At 39.6% G+C, this 19087-nt stretch overlaps 3 protein-coding genes across 4 annotated transcripts; 1 reads left to right on the top strand and 2 right to left on the bottom strand.

Moving 5' to 3' along the window:
• Positions 1 to 1447: 1447 nt before the first annotated feature.
• Positions 1448 to 4082, top strand: LOC103410319 (uncharacterized). Its single transcript, XM_008349034.4, has one exon. It carries the CDS (start codon positions 1599 to 1601, stop codon positions 3045 to 3047), a length of 1449 nt encoding a protein of 482 aa, XP_008347256.1. The 5' UTR covers positions 1448 to 1598; the 3' UTR covers positions 3048 to 4082.
• LOC103410320 (histone-lysine N-methyltransferase ATX4-like) lies at positions 3979 to 11408 on the bottom strand. Its single transcript, XM_008349036.4, has 23 exons — positions 9547 to 11408; positions 9385 to 9440; positions 9109 to 9298; positions 8642 to 8770; positions 8439 to 8507; positions 8269 to 8337; positions 8075 to 8166; positions 7893 to 7985; positions 7573 to 7708; positions 7359 to 7464; positions 7180 to 7279; positions 6918 to 7042; positions 6653 to 6798; positions 6189 to 6293; positions 5988 to 6052; positions 5666 to 5885; positions 5431 to 5517; positions 5267 to 5323; positions 5108 to 5197; positions 4911 to 4997; positions 4655 to 4729; positions 4397 to 4497; positions 3979 to 4299 (listed from the first exon to the last, which is right to left on the bottom strand). Exons 1-23 carry the CDS (start codon positions 10480 to 10482, stop codon positions 4209 to 4211), a joined length of 3225 nt encoding a protein of 1074 aa, XP_008347258.3. The 5' UTR covers positions 10483 to 11408; the 3' UTR covers positions 3979 to 4208.
• A 1731-nt stretch (positions 11409 to 13139) lies between these two features.
• Positions 13140 to 16634, bottom strand: LOC103410318 (zinc finger protein CONSTANS-LIKE 9-like). 2 transcript variants are annotated; one of them, XR_011583191.1, is made up of 4 exons: positions 16295 to 16634; positions 14635 to 15141; positions 14022 to 14206; positions 13140 to 13569 (listed from the first exon to the last, which is right to left on the bottom strand). XR_011583191.1 is itself a non-coding variant. In XM_029106208.2 (4 exons), the coding sequence occupies exons 1-4, from the start codon at positions 16397 to 16399 to the stop codon at positions 13474 to 13476; spliced, it is 855 nt and encodes a 284-aa protein (XP_028962041.1). In that variant the 5' UTR covers positions 16400 to 16600; the 3' UTR covers positions 13140 to 13473. The 2 variants fall into 2 exon arrangements, 1 of the variants encoding a protein (XP_028962041.1); XM_029106208.2 differs by having other exon boundaries at positions 14022 to 14168; positions 16295 to 16600.
• Between the last annotated feature and the right edge of the window lie 2453 nt (positions 16635 to 19087).

Raw genomic sequence — 19087 nt, 5'->3', positions numbered from 1 at the left:
TCTTGGAAGCGAAAGAGAAGGAGTTACTTGAGGGACAGCAAACAATGAAGGTTCAGTTAATAGACCCTGGTCTTGTAAAAGGAGATATAAACTTGAGACTCTGGCATATGAAAAGCAGCAAACTGTATGTGTTGAGAACTCAATGGGGTGCGGTTGCTCAGAGGAACAAACTCAAACCTGGCCAGCTTGTTCAGGTTTGGTCGTTCCGGGTTAATGGAGCGCTTCACTTGGCTCTGGTTTTGGTTAAGGAGAGTGGCGGTAAAGGGGATCGTAAGGAGAGTGATGGCAGCGATAGTGGGGGTAGGAGAATAGCTGTGGAAGGTGAAACAAGTGGTGGTAGCGGAGGAGGAACTGAGATAATGGAAGAGAAAAAGGATGAAAACAACGGGAATGCTAGTGCGGCAAGTACTGTGATCAATGGGTCGGACCATGAAAGTCCCAACCCTGGTGGAGACTATGCATGTCCCAACCCTGGTGGAGGCCATGCAAGTCCCAACCCTAGTGGAAGCAGCAAAGAAGATGCGGACGTGGAACGAAAACTCTGAACCCTAAACTGTAAACTCACATGCCAAAAGATGAAAGCTTTTATAAATCCCTTACATTTATGCAATTAATTAATATACTTGATTAAATTTTGTATTTCTTTGATATTGATTTTTAGCTTCACTATATCAGTTTGTTTCTATTCAATACTTGGTTTTCCTTGTTAGGTCAACATTTAAGTTTTGTTATGGACATGAAATAAAATTAAACAAAATCGGAGAGACACCTTATGTCCAACAGTTCAGTACAACTAGAGAAAGTAAGGTGTACTACACTGTCTGTTTGACCATATACACAAAACCAAAACCTTTCTATGTATCACACAGACTTGTTCATGATCAAGCTCATAATGAGTGCTGCATATATTCGGTTGGTTGTACACAAGAATTCCTTAGTGTTGACTGGTAGTGCATATGTATAGTTTTCTACAAGCCTAAGAGCATCTTTAAAGGAGATGTCAAAATTCTAGGTGAAATGCCACTGTGCATATTTGGAATCAAAAGTCTCTCCAACCGAAGTGTTATTTGCTGACTGGATTTGAAGGCTATGTGATTTGGAGTCAAATTTGACATCAATGTCAATTTTAATTTTAATTCATAATAATAGTAGGTCCCTTATTCCACTAACATTTCAACCAATTAAAATTTTGTTTCAACATTTTTTTTAATAATTACAACAATTTAAAGCTATATTCAAACAATAAAATAATATTTGACAATTCGGATAGAAAAATACAAAATTTGACATAAGTCTTCATATTACCACATCAACCATCAATTCTAATTAGATTCTTATAATTTGATACATCATTTGGAGATGGTCTAAGGCCTGACCACGTGGCATCATTATTTCTGGCCTAAAACCATGCAGAGAAATTAGGACCACTCGTGCACACGACATCTTATCTTCCCTCGTACCAATTTTTCGTCACTCTCTCCACATAAACAAAGGATCAGAAAATGCAGAATTCAATGGCATATACTATCTATAGAGAATAATAAATTTCAAGATGTAAGGGAAGTTATTAGAAAAAAAAGAAACCAAAAACAAAGCCAATGGCGTTGTCTCAGTCGTCGCCTATCCTTCCTCAAAACCCAGCGAGCTTCGTTGGGCGTCGACAGAGAGATGGCTGCATCAAAGGTACGAGGAGATACAGGGCTGGATTGAGCTCGGGGTACGGCCATGTGGCGCAGAGCTGGATTAGGGTTTTTCACTTCCTGCGGGGTACGGCCATGTGGCGCAGAGCTGGATTGAGCTCGGGACTGAACCTCCGGAAGCTCTCAACCGCAGTACGACGCTGTATCGAGGACGAAGGCGACTGGTCCTACGCCTCGGAGTGGCGGGGGGAAGAATCCGAAGGCCACACCGTCCTCCGCTCCACATCCGACAAAGGCAATGGCGTTGTCTCAGTCGTCGCCTATCCTTCCTCAAAACCCAGCGAACTCCATTGGGCGTCGACAGAGAGATGGCTGCAGCAAAGATACGAAGAGATACAGGAGTGCCGTCAGGACAGCGAGAGATTCAGAGTGCTCGGATATCAATGGCGCGCTCTCAGCTTTAACGACGACACCCGCCAGAGCACCGTTAAGGTTTTGGCTGCCTATCGGCGATCGGAACCGGAATCGATCGCCCTTATGCAGCAGCCTCATTGCTTGGCTCTTCCTTATCTTAAGAGTATGATAGCAGCTGGGTTGGCCACTATAGCATCTTGTAATTACAATCTCATGAACGCGGTGACTGGGACCGGAAATATTCGTATATTGTGCATTGGTCACGGTGGCGGAAGCTTACCGTTGTTTTTGGCTAGTAAACTTCAAGGTGCTATTGTTGATGTAGTTGAAATCGACCCTCTTGTTATCTCAGCCTCAGTTCGAGCCATGGGATTTCCGGCTTTCTCAATTATGACTCCATCAGGCAAGCGTGCCGTGACACCCAACACCATGGACACCGTTATGTGGAAAGGCATCCACGAGAGGCTGTTCCTCCATGAATCCGATGCTGAGGATTTCGTTCTCAACACCACCATTCAGTATGATATGGTCTTCGTTGATGCTTATGATGGGGAAGACATATTCCCACGCAAGTTATGGGATCCACATTCCCCATTTCTAAAAGCCCTCAGTAGCCGGCTTCACCCGGATCATGGCACAGTTGTGGTGAACCTTCATTCAGATTCTGATATCTTGAACCCTGACGGTTCTGCACCATCCGTTCTGCAGCCAACTTTGCCAATGGGAAAGTACGTCTCGAGGGTTTGCCTGCAGGCATACAAGGATGTGGTAGTGGGAGGGAAAGATTCTGGTTTGGGGTTTACAGTATCAGTTCCGTGGCTGTGCAATTCTTCTCTGGTCGTGTGCAGAGGTTTTGTGGTTACGGGTGAGGATTGCAACAGGGATGTGATCATGGAGACCCTGATATCCAAATCATTTGAATTGGAAAATGTACTAAACTTACCATTCTCCTGTTTTGAGTATATAAAGAGAGGTTTTATACTTGTTGATTAATTTCATGACAAGTTTATACCTAAAAATAAAAAATAAAAAATAAAAGAAACCAAAAGCAAAGCAGAAAATATCATCATTTACCAGCAAGCTACCCCAGCATATCAGCAAAAGTCAGCACAGAAATTTCATCATATGGATTTACTCTTTCTAGACCAGCTAATTTTTGTAAAACAACTTCTTCTTCTTCGGTGCTATGCAGCAGCAGCAGTTAGACGTCGTCAGCCGATCAGGAAGAAGTAGGGTTTGTGGGAAGTGGGAAGTTTGCTGTTGACAGAAAGGGAGAGTTCAAGTATTTGGTGAGTGAGTTTGGTTGGAAGGTCATGAGTTTGTTTAGAAATGGGGGTGAGGTGAGGAAGGCAGCTTATGCTCAAACTGGAGATTTCTTCTTCACCTTCTTCCGGCTGAAGTGCTTTCTGGGCTTGTATATAAACTTCCGAGCGACAAGAACTTGTGGGAGTTGCGGGCGTCACGATGTCCAGAGACCAGGCTATCCTTCAGTATCTCCCATCTCTGGCACCGGAATATCTTTACGTGTCCGGCATTGCTGTTTTGAAGAGTTTCAGGACGAAGAAAATAGCAACTGTTGTGCAGAAAGCGTGTGACGCGCTCTCAGTAAAATGGGGTTTTGAGTATCTTGCCGTCCAGGCTTATGAGGATGATTTTGGTGCTCGCCAATGGTACTCGTACGCAGGATACCGAGTTGTCTCCAGCGATCCTGCATGGCAGAGTACTTGGATTGGACTGAAACGCCGTGTTCTGGTGGTGAAACACTCAATTAAGACATATTAATCCTTGCTAACGAAGAAACGACGATGTCAAGACACTCTATTATAAAGAGGAGTGTTAAAATCGCTATCCTGATATCATCGCTAACGAAGAAACTACAATGTTCGATTAGAATTCAGGAGTAATAGACAGATATATACACAAATTACCCCAAACCGAAAAGCCGGCAAAAACTATTAGCTTTTATTAAACTTCGGAAGTTTGTCCAAAGAAAAAAGAAAATAAAAATACAATATTCCTTTTCTCTGCTCTTTTTTTTTTTTTTTTTCCTTGGCAAAATTACAAATTTGGTATATGGAGGGAGGGTTAGTTGTTGTTCCTTGCGGACAAACAATGGCCGAGCAAGTGAGTGGGTATATCTCCATCATCATCCTACTAATTCATGAATTTGCGACAGTTGGGAGCTTTACATAGACACGGGACTTTTAATTCGTCAGGCTCGTTCGGATCGAACAAGTAATCGTACCTGCGAGAGTCAACAACGGAATATGCAGCAGTGTTAAGCTAATAGGTTCCTCGTGAAGAACTGAGAGATGGCGAGAAAGAGAAATGGAGAGACATACGTTAGCTCATCGCCGCATGTTACATCAGCCTTTGCAATAAGTACAATCCGGCTTTCTTCATCACCCACACTCATGATCCTCGCGTAGCAATTCGGCATGCACTGTAGTAAAGATGGGCAATAATATTAAACCAGTAAAGACGAGTGACAGTGACGACAGAAACAAGCTGGCAACGAGTACAGGAATGAATCTATTGAAGAACAGTAGAGGAGCAAATCACAAAAGAACAGCACCCTAACAATCACCACAATGACTTACCGAATGGTTGATCAGGCGTGCTATATTGCCTTTATCAGTGGCATCTACCACCACTTCTTCACTGATCTTAAACAACTGCAGAGTAAACATGAGCAATGAGAAAAGAAGCAAAAACGGAAAGAAAAAAGAGCACAGAGAATTTAAGAGCTGAAATTCTAGCTGGAAACAGCAGAACTTGGGAATCACATAGCTCCAGAGACAACTAGAGTTGACTTGAAGGTAATTGTTTAAACCACTTGAAAAGAATTTAACTCACATAACAGTCTTTGCCTTCTGATCTATACCGTGCCTCCCTAAGATCTGCAACGCTACGTCTCACCTGTTCACCCCGATATTCAAGAACCTGAAACAGAAGCACGCTTCTTAGTACATTCTGTTTTCAACAAAATGGATTAATTTCTCAAGATACAATAGCTGGTAATCTTAAGGATAGACAATGTTCAAATTTCATACCATTTCTCCTTCTTGTATGTCTCTACGTGCAAAGAGACCCCATCCATGTATCCCAGATCTACCAAAGCAAACACGATCGTGTTCGGTTCTCTGCATTCATATACATACAGTAAGAAAATGAACATTGAATATCGAATGGGAAATGAGAAAGATCCTTGCCTGTAAATGGTATAGCCGTTCTCTAAAAGATGAAAAAGTCGGAGGATCCTCTACTACCTATTGAAAAAAAATGTCAGTTTGAGGTTCATTTATTTTACATCCCATATAAAAAGGCATAAAAAAGACTATCTATTCCATCAAATTCTTAAAGGTCAAAAAGTAACCCTGAATGTGTTCAAACTTCGAATTGCTTCCAAGGGATGATGGGAAGGTCCCTTCACTTGGTGGGCAACGATTTCTTCTTCGGTTCTCTAGAATCAGAAAAAAATAATAATCGTGAGGCTAATTACAGATCAAACTAATTCAACAATCTAATAATTCAACAATCTAACTGTTTATGTCAATTGATGATCACTATAATGTTTATGGTAGAGGCAACTAGGCATCAAGGTAGAATACCTTGTTATTTTTCAATCTTTTGTATACCCGGCATCTTGCAGCAGATAATGGCTCTGGCTCTGGCTCAGACTCCGTAGTTTCAACCGTCAAAACCTCTTCAAGCTTTGTTCTATTAGATGAAATTAACCTTGAACCAGGCTTCTTATTTTGGAGAAGGCTTTTCGTTGAAAACACTCCTAGAGGAGTCTGTATGATTAAAACAGTATCTGGATTTGGGGCCCTGCACGAAAAATGAAAAACAGAAGAGTTAGGAACTTACATAAGTACAAGAAAACCAACAATTTGGAAGCAATAGGACATAAGACAATACGAGAACCCAAACCTGTGATAAGCACAGTAAGAAACCATTTTTGTGGTCTGCTTTCCATTTTTCTCCAAACTGTGCAACTGCATATTAAGAATGCACAAACAAATGCAAACACACATCACCAGAAATAAGGTAGTCTGATTCACAATCAGAATGCGCCATAAACTAATAAATACGAATATAATGATAACAAACAAAGAGCAATGAGTAACTCACCTCCATGCGATAACCTGCTCGTGAGGCACACATTGCATGGTAATAAGTGGAACACTTGCAACATTGCATGCATGAACCATGAATTTGCTTACAGATAACGCAAATCTGAAGCAGATGCCAACAAAAAAAAAAAAAAACTCAGATTGGATCAGCTAAATATTTCAGGGTTCATTCCATAAGATAAAATTAAAAGAACTAGAATCACAATCAATGACACGATGCATCCTGGAACATTTCTAGATCCACTATGTCAAAGTTATCGTACAACTCAATTCTTTATTCACTAATTGTAGATATGAAGGGTTAGGTGTCACTTTTTTACATTACCATGTTTGTTACATTTAAGAATACAAGTCTTTGAGAGAACAATGTCAATCATGTGATTAGATGTCATATATCATAAACATTATCACCAGTATGAAATGGAATAGCCAAAAAACAATATACAAGAACAAAGAACCCACCTTCACAAAAGAATTTGATGGAATACTCAAGATCCCAAGAGCAGGCTCCATCTTTTCATCACTCGCAAAAGAGACTTCGGGTCTGAACCAAGCACATGTAATATGAACCCACAACGCGTCAATATCAGTTGGCTTTAAAGCACCTCCTGCAGGGAAAAAGTGCATAAGCACAATCAGATCAAAGACATGAGACCAAGATAGCTAAATGAAATTTGGTGTATTGATAGAGCACGACTCAACAAATGTACCGTAGCTAGAAACTTGCCTTTTACAGGACAGAGGCAACATTCTCGCTTGACTTCGGGCGTTTCACATGCTTTGCAAACCCACGAAGTAAAATCCCGAACATTTCTTGCTCCATAGCATTCTTGATGGACGGCTATCTGACATCTGATTGAAAAGAAACATTAGACATTTGCTTTATTTTCATGCCTTTATAATCTATGGAGTCTCTAAGGGGCATCAAACAGTTGGCCCTCCAACATCATGATTTGATAATGAAAACTAATGAACCTTGTTGATGATACCTGTTGCAGATGATGATTTTGTTGTAGTCCCAATCTTCAACCCATCTACATACAGCGCATCGTTCTGTTGTCCACTTGGCATGAACAGGTTCATACTTTTCTGTCATAGCAAGCAGAGAGATGCAGTTAGTTTACATCAAATGTAAAATTATCTGCACAAACATAGAAAACAAATATACCTTGCAAAAAAGTAAGCAACTTCTGCTTTCGTTCTTTAATAGAAGGCCGTTTAGGAGGTTTAGAAGACACGAGAGCATTTTCATGATACTCTGCTAACTGCAGCATCTGCAAAGTCAAACGAGATTGCATTTTGAGTATGTTTCCCAAATTGAGAGGGCACAGGCATACTATTCAATGGTGGGGAGGTAGGACATGAATCTCAAAGAATAGTACCCATTGTTCCAGTGGCAGTAAGGAACCTTTCACCCTGACACTAGTCCTCCAATCTCTCGATTTGGAACCTGTGTGTCGCTCCCATTCACTAAGTGCTTGCTTTTCTGCCCCACAGAAGCCGCACTTGCACACAACACTAAAACATAAGAAAGAAAATGCATAAATAAAATATTTTCAGATGCCCAACCAAAGTAAATGTCAAATTGACTTCCTTATCAAGGTGAAATATGTAATGATTAAGTAACATGAATTTAACCAGCAAGACTAATACCAACTAAAAGTCCTAACCAAAAACGAAAACCATTCATTCCTATTCTTACGAGTGAAGACTTGGAAAATAAATGCCTTCCACGCCGTTGCAAAGAACAGTAACCTTGTTAGGAAGCGCCAACTGACCATTATTTTTACTCCATCTGCACCAAAAACTCTATAATCATTAGGGACAAGTTGGTAAGAAAAAAAAACCAATTCACTCCTAAGATTAAAAGTCAAATAGACTTACTTTACATTTGCTTGTCCCTTTTCAGAATCTGATAATTCAAAATTAAACTTGACTTTGCAAGTTGGGCAGTAGTAGTCAGTGCCTCCCAAATTCTTCAAAAAGGAAATAACATGGTCAGGGAAGTATAGAATCTCTTCAAACTCATTATGAAAGAGAAAAACAACAAATTTAGGTATTTAGTATAATAGACGGACCTTAAAATGGTTGCTGGAGATTTTGTCACATTCTGCATGCACCCACACTTTACAACCATCACATCGAACCTACTCACAAAGGAAATATATAAGAATAAGTTGACAAGGAACTGCACTCTAAAGATAGGATGGATAATCACAATCCAAGCATAGTTTGTAGGTTTCCTCACCCAACTTCCACTGTCTGAATGATTCCAAATCTTCTTGCATATCCCACAATAATGTTTTGATTTTACTAACTGCAATAAGAATGATGCAAGTATTGTCAACAATGCACAATATCCTGAACACAAAGAAACCCTTCTTTTACTTTTATGAAGAACAGAAATTAAAACCAATAAATAACACCTAACACAAGGTAGGTCATACTAACCCTAGCACACAATTTACAAAGATATTGGCCTCCGGAAGCTGGATCCTTCATTTTCTTTATCATTTTAAAAGGAACATACAAGCCACAGCCTTCACAGGGTCTTATGTCATTCTTCTTCCCAGATACATCCTGCTCAAATAAACCAATTCAATACACTGGAAATCTAAAAGAAAAGTGTCTACTATTTCAGTGAAAACCTTTCCTTTTCAATAGTTAAGAGAATAAGGAAAAGAAGATATAGTTTGAACCTAAGGTATATCAACACTGGATATCTCCACAATGAAGCACAGTTCTGTTCTCAATAACTAAGCAAAGCAATAGCCAAACTTCCATCAGCAAACCCCATTCTGATGATATCAGAACTGTTTGAATTAATCTTTGGATGTTTGAGCAATTCTATGTTCAATATAGTGTCCTAGAAACTACAGAATTTAAAAGACAGGAAACAGTGCTGTGAGAAAACTTGCCTGTTCCAGATCATGATTTGAACCGGTAGCCTCTTGAACCCCTCTCTGTAGAGAATCATCGTACATTGCTGCCATATTTATATCTGCTATCAACTTTTCTGTAAATCCTTGTTCCACCAAAAATGCCTCCTCAATTGCCATCTGGAATTCACAGGGCTCACAACTGTTCAATTCAGGCTGCTCCTGGAACCTATACCAAGCAAAATGTTACATAACAACAAAGTGGTTACCAAATTGCAACTCAAAAGTTTACAAAACAACAACAGCCACACACACCTGTCCACATAATCCATAAAGGGAAAAATCTTGCCACGTTCAACCCAAGCATAATCCTGTTCAAGATCATACAAAATCCTATAATAAATGCCACTCTTCCAATCATGAAAACATCACAATTTCAGAAAAACAGATGAACTCCGTATGGAAAGTAATTCATACCCGTTGACTCCCATTCCCAGAGTATCCAAAGAACATCACACAAGCTGCATCGGGGATGCAAGCCCTCAAAACTAGCTCAGGCGCTTGCGACATTGGATCAATGACAATGGCAGGCCAGAAAGGCTCATTTTTCCCAGGCATTGCCCACACTGTATCACCCGAATAGAAATCTTCAGGTCCATACAACCCATCTTTCCTCTCGCCATTCTCCTTTGCAGCCTTCACTGTCCCCACTAAACCATCTTCTTCATCAATTTCCACAACTGCACGCTTGTCATCTTCAACCATTTGCTTACGCATTGACGAAAGTGTGCTTGGTGACGTTGAATACTTTCTAATATCGAAACTCTTAAACGGCACACTCCCCTCAACTTCCTCGTCTTCATCTTCTTCGCACAAAGCCGAATACTTCTTACTGTTATATCCAATTCTATCCACACTTCTCATCTTTTTCGCATTTTGGCTAACAAATTTCGGGGCTTTAAAGCTAGGTTTCTCTTTTTTACATTCAATCTCCTCATCTAAACTACAATCTCTTACACTTGTCTTACTTTCTTTCTTCCAATTCTCAATAACCGAGTCATTAAACCGAGAAGGAAGTACCTGAACTCGGCCCCGCGACGTCCTCACCAGTGGCGGCCGCGAAACCTCCGTCTTCGCTGTGGCGGCTGACTCTCTGTGCTTCGATTTCGACTCATCCTCGGGGGAGCAGGACACTTCGGGGATAATACCAGCGGCCCCAACTGAGCCGAGCAAGCCGTGGAGGTTGACGGGGATAATACCGGCGGCGACCTCGCCGAGCAGATTGAGAAGGTAATACCCATTAGTCTTCCTCTTCTTCCTACCCGAGTTATCGTCGTCCTCACCCGGTGACTCGCCGAGCCTGCACCGTTTCAGACTCGGCATTTGGGATTTGAGATTCTTCTTGATAATCATTGTATAAGAAAATCAAATTTCACAAACTCCACGAATCGATGAATCCCATAAACCCAAAAGGTGAAATCTTTTCACTTCAGCATTAACACCCAAAAAACCCTTTTGATTTCATAAAAAACCCAATTCCCAAATCGCCTATAAACCCTAATCCCCAACTGGGTGTCCCCAAAACAGAGCAGTTCAAACGATACCCGCTACAGAATCGTTTTCTCGGGAAACAAACAGAAAAATTGGGAGAGAAACAGAGCAGAAAGAATGCTCGAGAATTAGACGAAAAGGATCGAAATTGAGAAGAAAACAGTTGGATTGGGAAATAGGGATCTATCTATATATCCAGGAAGTCTCTTTCCAACTGCTTCAGAGCGCAGAGAGAGAGAGAGAGAGAGAGAGGAGAGAGAAAATCAAATTGTCGTAATTGTAATGTAATTATGTTAAGCAGCGGAAGGGAATATAATATGAGACCTGAATATTTTTCTGTTTTAATTTTCTGCGAAAGCTTTTAGAGAGAGAAAGAGCGAGGAGAGAGAGAGAGGGAGCGGGGAGTTAGAGAGAAAGAGAGAGATGGGGGCCGGCGTTATCTTTGCAAAGTGTTATATTGTATAGACAGAGAGAGAGAGAGAGAGAGAGAGAGAGAGAGAGAGAGAGAGAGAGAGAGAGGAGTGGTAGGGGCTAACGTGCGCCTAACGTGTTTTAGAGCGCAATTCTTCCTGGCAAGGTCATGAGAGAGAGAGAGAGAGAGAGAGAGAGAGAGCATAGTCTTCATGGACAATCTGGTAGTATAGTGCCACTCTTTGGGTTGGGTTTTTTTTTTTTTTTTTTGTGGATTTAATTCGAAGGTTGTTTTATTTTAAATTTTTGGTTGCAGAGTGCAAAGACATGTCGCAAAAGTTGTGTTCCAAGAAAGTCGGAAACTTTAAATCCGAAACAACAAATGTCGCACTGAATCGAAGTTCTATGTTCTTGGTTTTGTTCTGAACCAATTTGTAACTTTAGTACGATGGTTTTTTGATTTTGTTGGGTTTTTGTTGTGAGCGCTGAGAATTGGGGGGTAAGAGGATGGTGGTCACCGGAGCATGGCGGCATAGGTACAGTTTGTGTTTTTTGGGTTTTTAAATTCTTCAAGAATTTTCCCACCAATTTTTTTTAGTGGGGTTATTTTGGGTATCTTCTTTTTCCCTTTCTTTTTTGGGTGTCTCACAAAAACTTTCATGTTGGTTCTCCTGCTAGTACAAGTACAACTCTCTGTTCTAAAAATCGGCCTCAGCGGGTAGGGCTCGTCACATTGTTTCGAAAAATCGGTGGGGACCTAGCCGGCTGTCTGCAAGCCAAGGACCAAAAAAAAAAAAAAAATGAAAACTTTGAAGTTGTCGAGGGAGGGACGAAGATGGCCTTCTCTCAAATTATTGTTTTTGCGGTACAAGGAAAAATAAAATTTAAGTTTTGGTTTGGTGGTGGTGTTGGGTTGAATTTCTCCGTTTCGGGAACAGAATAGCATCGTGGCCCCCTCTGTTTTCAGGCCCAAATGGAAGTTGACATTTTCTTTCATATTTTTCGCTTTGTAAATTGGTGTTTTTCGATAAGGTTTGTTTATTTTTTTGGTTGCATCGATGGATAGCTCGTGAGAGACAGTTGAGGATGTTTTTCCCCAACAATTTTTATGTTGTGGGTTGTGTTGCGAAGGTGGGTGTTTGTTTTTTGAGATTGGTTGTGTTTTTAGGTGGATGGGTTTTTGAGATTTCGTGTAGAGATTCACCAACCACTTTAATTTTTTTGGGAGGTCAACGCCAACCTACCAGCACAAGATAATCGTCAAACAATGTGTTCTTGGAGTTGAATTTTAAGAAGAAAGGGATTGGGGCACGGAGAAAATCTTGAGTTCAACAGTCGGATCACGTATATGCCCGTATATAGAATCACATGTATTACAATATCAGGACTCTTTGTATTCTTGCATCACTAACGCCTGCCCGGAGTCCCGCCTTGTGAGAACTGAGAAGGGCGGCACGGCCGCCCGTACAGGCGTACACGAGTTCGTTCTTCCATGAAGCTTTGGTGGTTATGGCGTTTCAACAAATTTTGACACCAAAAAGGTTCGACAGCAGCAGCAGCTTATGTTATGATGTGGGCCCATCTCTAACACTCCCATGTTTTTGGAAGTTGGAAGTTGGAACACAACAGCACAGTGTACTTGTTCAGTTTGCATATATTTATATGTACGAGAAATTGTAACTGAGATTAGTTACGAGTGGTCGGTGGGAAGGTTGCAAGACGAGCATGACAACGTCGACGGTCGGAGCAATGAGGTGGTGACGTGGCGGAACTATGGGCGGCCGTCACATGACAACCCATCACTTCTATATGTCCCAATTGTTTATAATTTGTTCAGTGTTACATGCTTATAAGGGGGGAAAAAGCATGAAACCAACCAAGCTGGATTGGATTCTCACAAGCAAATCCATGATCCTATCCAATCATGTTTGATCCGATCCAATCCAATCGGTCAAATCATTGATTGAAACCGATCAAAATTTGGTCGGATTGGTTGAATTGAAACCAATGAAACAAGTTGAAATAAACATTCCATCTCAAGAAAGTGATCAAAATACCATTGTTGAGCGAATGCACCATTGCAGAAGTGGAGGAGAGGGACTAGAAAGTAGGAAAATTGCCATTTCATTACATACGATATGAACAAGTACAACTGTTTGCTTCCCCCGCCCGATTATTCAACATACATACACCCTTATTCAACATACATACGCCGTATTTATATCCATTCGTAGTTCGGCCATGTACGAACGAAGGTCTATAGAAGAGAATATTATTAGAGAAGATGATATAAGAGATCAAACACTTAAGGCAGAGGAGGATTTTGGGTTGTCTAGCCTAAACTGACTACTACTACCGATCTCATCTCTTCCATTACATCATCATTCGACCTAGCTACTTCATTTCTACATTCTTATTATTATTATTTCATACATATATTAGTCAACAGTTTTGCCTCTTGGCATACGATTCTTCGGTCTTGGCAAACCTTCCGCGGATCCTCGGCTGGTTGTCTGCAAGAGCCTTCCTGCACGCATACTGAAATGAAGGCATTTGATCAGTTTCCGACTTACTGTAACGTATGAGCTCCAAGGCCCGAATCCAGAAAACGGGAAGTATATAAGAAAGTGCTTCAATCGACAAGAGATGCTGTTATAGTTACTCAAGTATAGATATGCAGCTTTTTTTAATCTAAAGCTATTAACGGGACTGAAAATCATCGATGCATATAAAGCGAACAACCAACCCTGTTTCAACAGCCTCGAGTAAACAATCACAAAGGTCAATCGGAAAAGGTGAAATGTGCGTAAGATCATTGATTAATAGAATAAAAGAAACAGATAATGCTTGTCCAATGCTGCAAATGTTGCTTCAGTACAAAGCTATGCAGGAATTTTGACTGTATCTCTCGCTCCGATATGTTTCCATTGAATTATTTATTCAATATTACAGTAGTGAGTCCATAGAAACAATATTGATCAGGATTTTACCTTGATTTTCCTGCCGAAGTTCCTCTTTGTCTTCTTGTTGCGGTATCTTGAAAGCTTTTCCCTGCGTTCCTCCCTGCTGCAGTTGCTGATAACTATGGGCCGCTCTACAGAGGACTGGATGAGGCTTGTGTTACTGTTACCGAGAGTCTGTCATAAAAACTCAGTATCAATGACCTAGTCCCATCCTGTGGAAATAGCCAGACATGTCTAAACATTTCTCAGTCCACCAGGCTTTGTTACAAAGACAATAATTGCTTATTGATTTATTGGAAATAAATGAATTATCAACCTGTCTTAAAAACTCCCTGATTTGTAGACGTGGGGTCAAGAGATTAACATACATCGGTTGCACAAATGCATCAATCTCACAGCTGGAAAACGTTTGGTAAGTTCTCTAAGGAATGGGATTGTTTAATGGACCGAAAGATATGGAAGGCACGGGGTTCATTTCGTTATAGATTGTTTAAAGGCTATGAGAGAATGATTCAATTGTTGTTTGTATGAGATGTTGTTTGTATGAGAAACATAGGCTGTCAAAGTCAGATGTCCATAATTTAAATACTTTCAAACCAAATATATATAGCATAAAATAACTAAGCTAACTATATCTGACCTTAATATCTCCATCACTGAACGCTCTACGAATCCCATAAGCACCCAAATCCATCCCAGCAAAATCCAGAAAACTTGGCTTCGTTGAAGGTCCGTGCACCCAGTCCATTGAGGTTAAACATCCTGAGCTGACACTCTTCTGAAACGACATGTCACGGAGCGGTTTGTTTTCCTGAATATGATTTCCATCCACTGCCAAAACAGGAATTTTGATATCCAGTGCCTCAGAAAGCGGTGCTTCTATCGTGTCTTTCCCTAAGATATCCTTGTCATAGAAGACGTCATTCAAAAGCTGCTCGCTTTGAAGTGATTCAAAGTCTGCAACCTTGAGTCCTTGCGAGGAGGTGACATCTTCGCCGCAAGATATCATTGAAATGGCTGCTGTCATGGGTGTCATGGGATCAAGGCCAATGTCCGGTTCTTCGATGATAGGCTCTGGAGCCTTGAATAGATCCCATTCTCCTCCCAGGTCATAATCCGCCATCATCGAAGCCTCGGAGAAGCAATTCTGCATTAGCCAAAGAAAAAACACAACTTCAGACCTAAACAAACATGAAAAGTTACTGGCAATACCTACAAAAATAGACCAAAACAAAGAAAGTGGAAAAGTTGGCAAGCTCTCTAACTTTATGACTCACCAATAATTGGGCAGTAAATTTTACTGCAAAGTAATTCTTTTAACACATATATTACTCTTCCATGAAGATTTAACCTTTTTTACCACTCAAGTTAAAAAACAAAGAAGATGTTTTCCTTCTTTAGCATTCAGACTGCATCAGAAAAATGGAGGAAATATAAAAGAGCACGTAACTACGAAAACGTTTCCAATTACACAAGTATCTCTGTTTCATCCCTTTCCAGATAATCCAGCACATAAAGCAAAGTCCAGCTGTTACATTGCATGCCCTGATGAAATAAAAACAACAAGACCAAGATATTTTTATTTTCCTTTTCTGTTTTTTTCTTTTTTTTTTTGGAAACCCAGAAACAAGGCGGTGCAAAGCCAACATTCTGGGATTCATACAGCCGACGCTACTTAGTGAGATAGGGTTTTGTTGTTGCTGTTGGGAACCAGAAACGGTGTTTTGGATTGAAATTTATGATTAAATGTGGGAGAAACATTGATAATTAAGAAGAAGGAAAAATCCATCTTTTTCCTCTCCAAAATTAAACATTTATGCCTTGTTTGATTGTTAAATATTCAAACTTTACAAAGAATTAGTCAGAGAAATTAGCAATTTTCTCTCTTTCCCACTTCCTAACTTGAATCCCCAAAATTTGACATTTTCCCACTGGTTTTCTCAGCAACCAGACAGGGAATAAGGTGAAAAATTAAACCAATAAACATAAATAAATGTCAAAGTTTTGAACTTTGAGCTTCATATGTATTGAATCCATAGATAGTCCCCATTTTCTCGAGAAAAAAACGGAGGGTTATTGATATAATTGGACAGAGCACAGACTAAATCACAAGAGAGCAACGCAAATTCACAAACTTTCCACTAATTCAGCTAAAACCCATCTCAGAAATAATCAATTCAATGCAGATCAAGCAAATCTATGAGAAAAACCAAGACAAATATCACAGAACTAACAAAAATTTACAAAAAAAATGCACACATGTGTGTAGAGAGAGAGAGAGAGAGAGAGAGAGAGGGTACCAATGGAGCATTTAACTTTTGGGTTCTGCAGAACTCCTCCAGCTGCTGGAAATCCTGAGGAGAATTCTGTAAATAGGGGAACAAAAGCCCAGTCTCTGCATACATTCTCAAAGAAGAACCCAGAAACAGAGGAAACAGAAAGCACACTGAAGTGACTGAAACACAACAGCAACAAAATTGCTAGAGAGAGAGAAATAGAGTCTAGGTTTGTTTGGGTTTGGAGATTTTAAGTTGAGGAGTAGGAGAGAGAAGAGAGAGAGAATTTATATAAAATTTACTGAGTGGGGAGGAGTGGTATTATTCAGTAATATTGGCTAGAGTGATGATGATATCATATAACAAAGACAAATCAGGGAAAAAGACACAATCATTTATATAATGCAGTGTCCCCATGCCACTTATCATGCTCCCTTTTTAATATATTATTTTTACTATTTAAAATTTATTTTAGTTGCAGATATATGCTATTTGTATTATTAATTTATTGCAATTTGCAAGGGAGTGGGGGTGATCAGCGATCTGCCGATTCTGCTCTGCGTCAGGCCAAAAATAACCTGTTCAGATGTTTGTGGGCTGGACTGTTGGGTTCTTGGAAATATGATCCTAATTGCCAAATTGGCAATTTGGCATCTCAGCTTCAAGTTCATTGCTTTTGGAGTTCACCATAGAACTCAATACAATCACATTTCTTCTTCTAGGGTATGATTGTAGGACAAGACTGACTGATTTGAGTAGTTCTGACGTCGGATGAGACCACGGGAAGTTAAGTGGGATGAAAATGCACAAAAATCTCATATTTTTGTAAAATATGACTTACGAATTACATGATCAAGCATTTGGGCACAAATTTTTACCGTAAGTCGAGACTTAACTTGTATTGTATGTTTGTAACCTACGTTTTACAATTCGATTCCAAGTCATGCATCTAGTTAGCTACACACAAAGTTACATAAAGCTATAGTGGATTATGTTGGAATTTATTCGTTTATTTAGTAAATTAATAGAGAATTGATTTGATTTTGTATTAGTGTATTTTTGGTATCTACGTACTGAAGTTTCTTAGGTTTATGTCGCTATAAATATACTTTGTAATTTAGTTTGAGATTGAAGGTAGTAAGATTCTTACGAATTTTGTAGCCGTTTCAGCATTCTTGTTTATTTAATAATATTCTTACTTTCGAATTTCGTTGTCCATCGTTTGTTTGTTCATACGTATGTGAATTTTGATTTTCACCTGATTATTCCCAGTTATTAGCTACAAAATTCAATTGAGTAAATATGTAATGCGAAATGCAACATCACATAAATAAAACAATCCCTCAATGCCTTTCAAAGAATAAAACAATCCTAGTTATTAGCTGTATACCAAGTCATACGTTTCTCTTTCTTTTTTTCCTAATTTAGGTTTGATTTTATTTGCTATGGTTTTACTAGTCTTATGGCACACCAATTTGTAGAATTAGCATTGTTCACATCATCTTAAAGTTTTTGTTTGTGAATGCCTTCGAGTTGTTCTGAAAAGTCATATCAAGAGTGCTTCTACTTTCCTTCTATATTTGCTCATCACACACTTATAAATATTCTTTGCATGTTTAATTATTGGGTAATGTTAGGTATATCAACTTTTTTTTATCAAATTTATAAAGGGGTGTGCTATCCACACACCCCTTGATAATTTTTGTCCATTGAGCTTCTTCAATTCGTCCGATCTGACGGCCGAAAATTATCAAGAGGTGTGTGAGAAGTAAAATGAGGTGTGTGGATATCACACCCCAGGTGTAAATTATGCGATGTGTCACTAATAGGAAATAATCATGTTAATCAACACTTAAGTAATAATTAAATTATCAACAACCACATTATATGGTTTAAAAATTTTGGTCTAAATAGTTGATCTCCCACCCTTAATTATTTTTAAGGTAAGATGAATTTTTGGTTATAGTCTTTTGCTTGGATTTCAAATTTGTTCATTGTGTTTTTATTTTTTTGAGAAGGGCTAAGGTGACTCTCTCAAAAGTAGGACTCTCTGTCACCTCATGTTTTTAGCACAATATTTTATAATGTTAGCATGAGAATTAACGTTAAATTATGAGGTGACAGAGAATTCATAGAGTGTCACATCCTAGCCTGGGTCCACCATATCCCGGGCCTGTTCCACCACCGTAGCACGATATTGTTCGCTTTGGGCTTACCATTCCCTCACGGTTTTGTTTTTGGGAACTCACGAGCAACTTCCCAGTGGGTCACCTATCCTGGGAGTGCTATGGCCTCATTCTCGCTTAACTTCGAAGTTCTTACGAAACCCGTAGCCAGTAAGCTCCCAAAAGGTTTCGTGCTAGGTAGGGATGAGAATATATATTTAAGGAGCACTCCCCTGAGCGATGTGGGATGTTACAATAACATATATATGCAACAATTATCAATTCATATAATGTATGCATGGCATACTTTCTAGTTTTTGATAAAGATTGGTGATTTGAGATATTTGAAGAATAACCTGTTCAGATGTTTGTGGGCTGGACTGTTGGGTTCTTGGAAATATGATCCTAATTGCCAAATTGGCAATTTGGCATCTCAGCTTCAAGTTCATTGCTTTTGGAGTTCACCATAGAACTCAATACAATCACATTTCTTCTTCTAGGGTATGATTATAGGACAAGACTGACTGATTTGAGTAGTTCTGACGTCGGATGAGACCACGGGAAGTTAAGTGGGATGAAAATGCACAAAAATCTCATATTTTTGTAAAATATGACTTACGAATTACGTGATCAAGCATTTGGGCACAAATTT

This window comes from Malus domestica, chromosome 07, assembly GCF_042453785.1.
Source record: "Malus domestica chromosome 07, GDT2T_hap1".
Lineage (NCBI taxonomy): Eukaryota > Viridiplantae > Streptophyta > Magnoliopsida > Rosales > Rosaceae > Malus > Malus domestica.
This window is presented reverse-complemented; position numbering and strand designations above follow the sequence as displayed.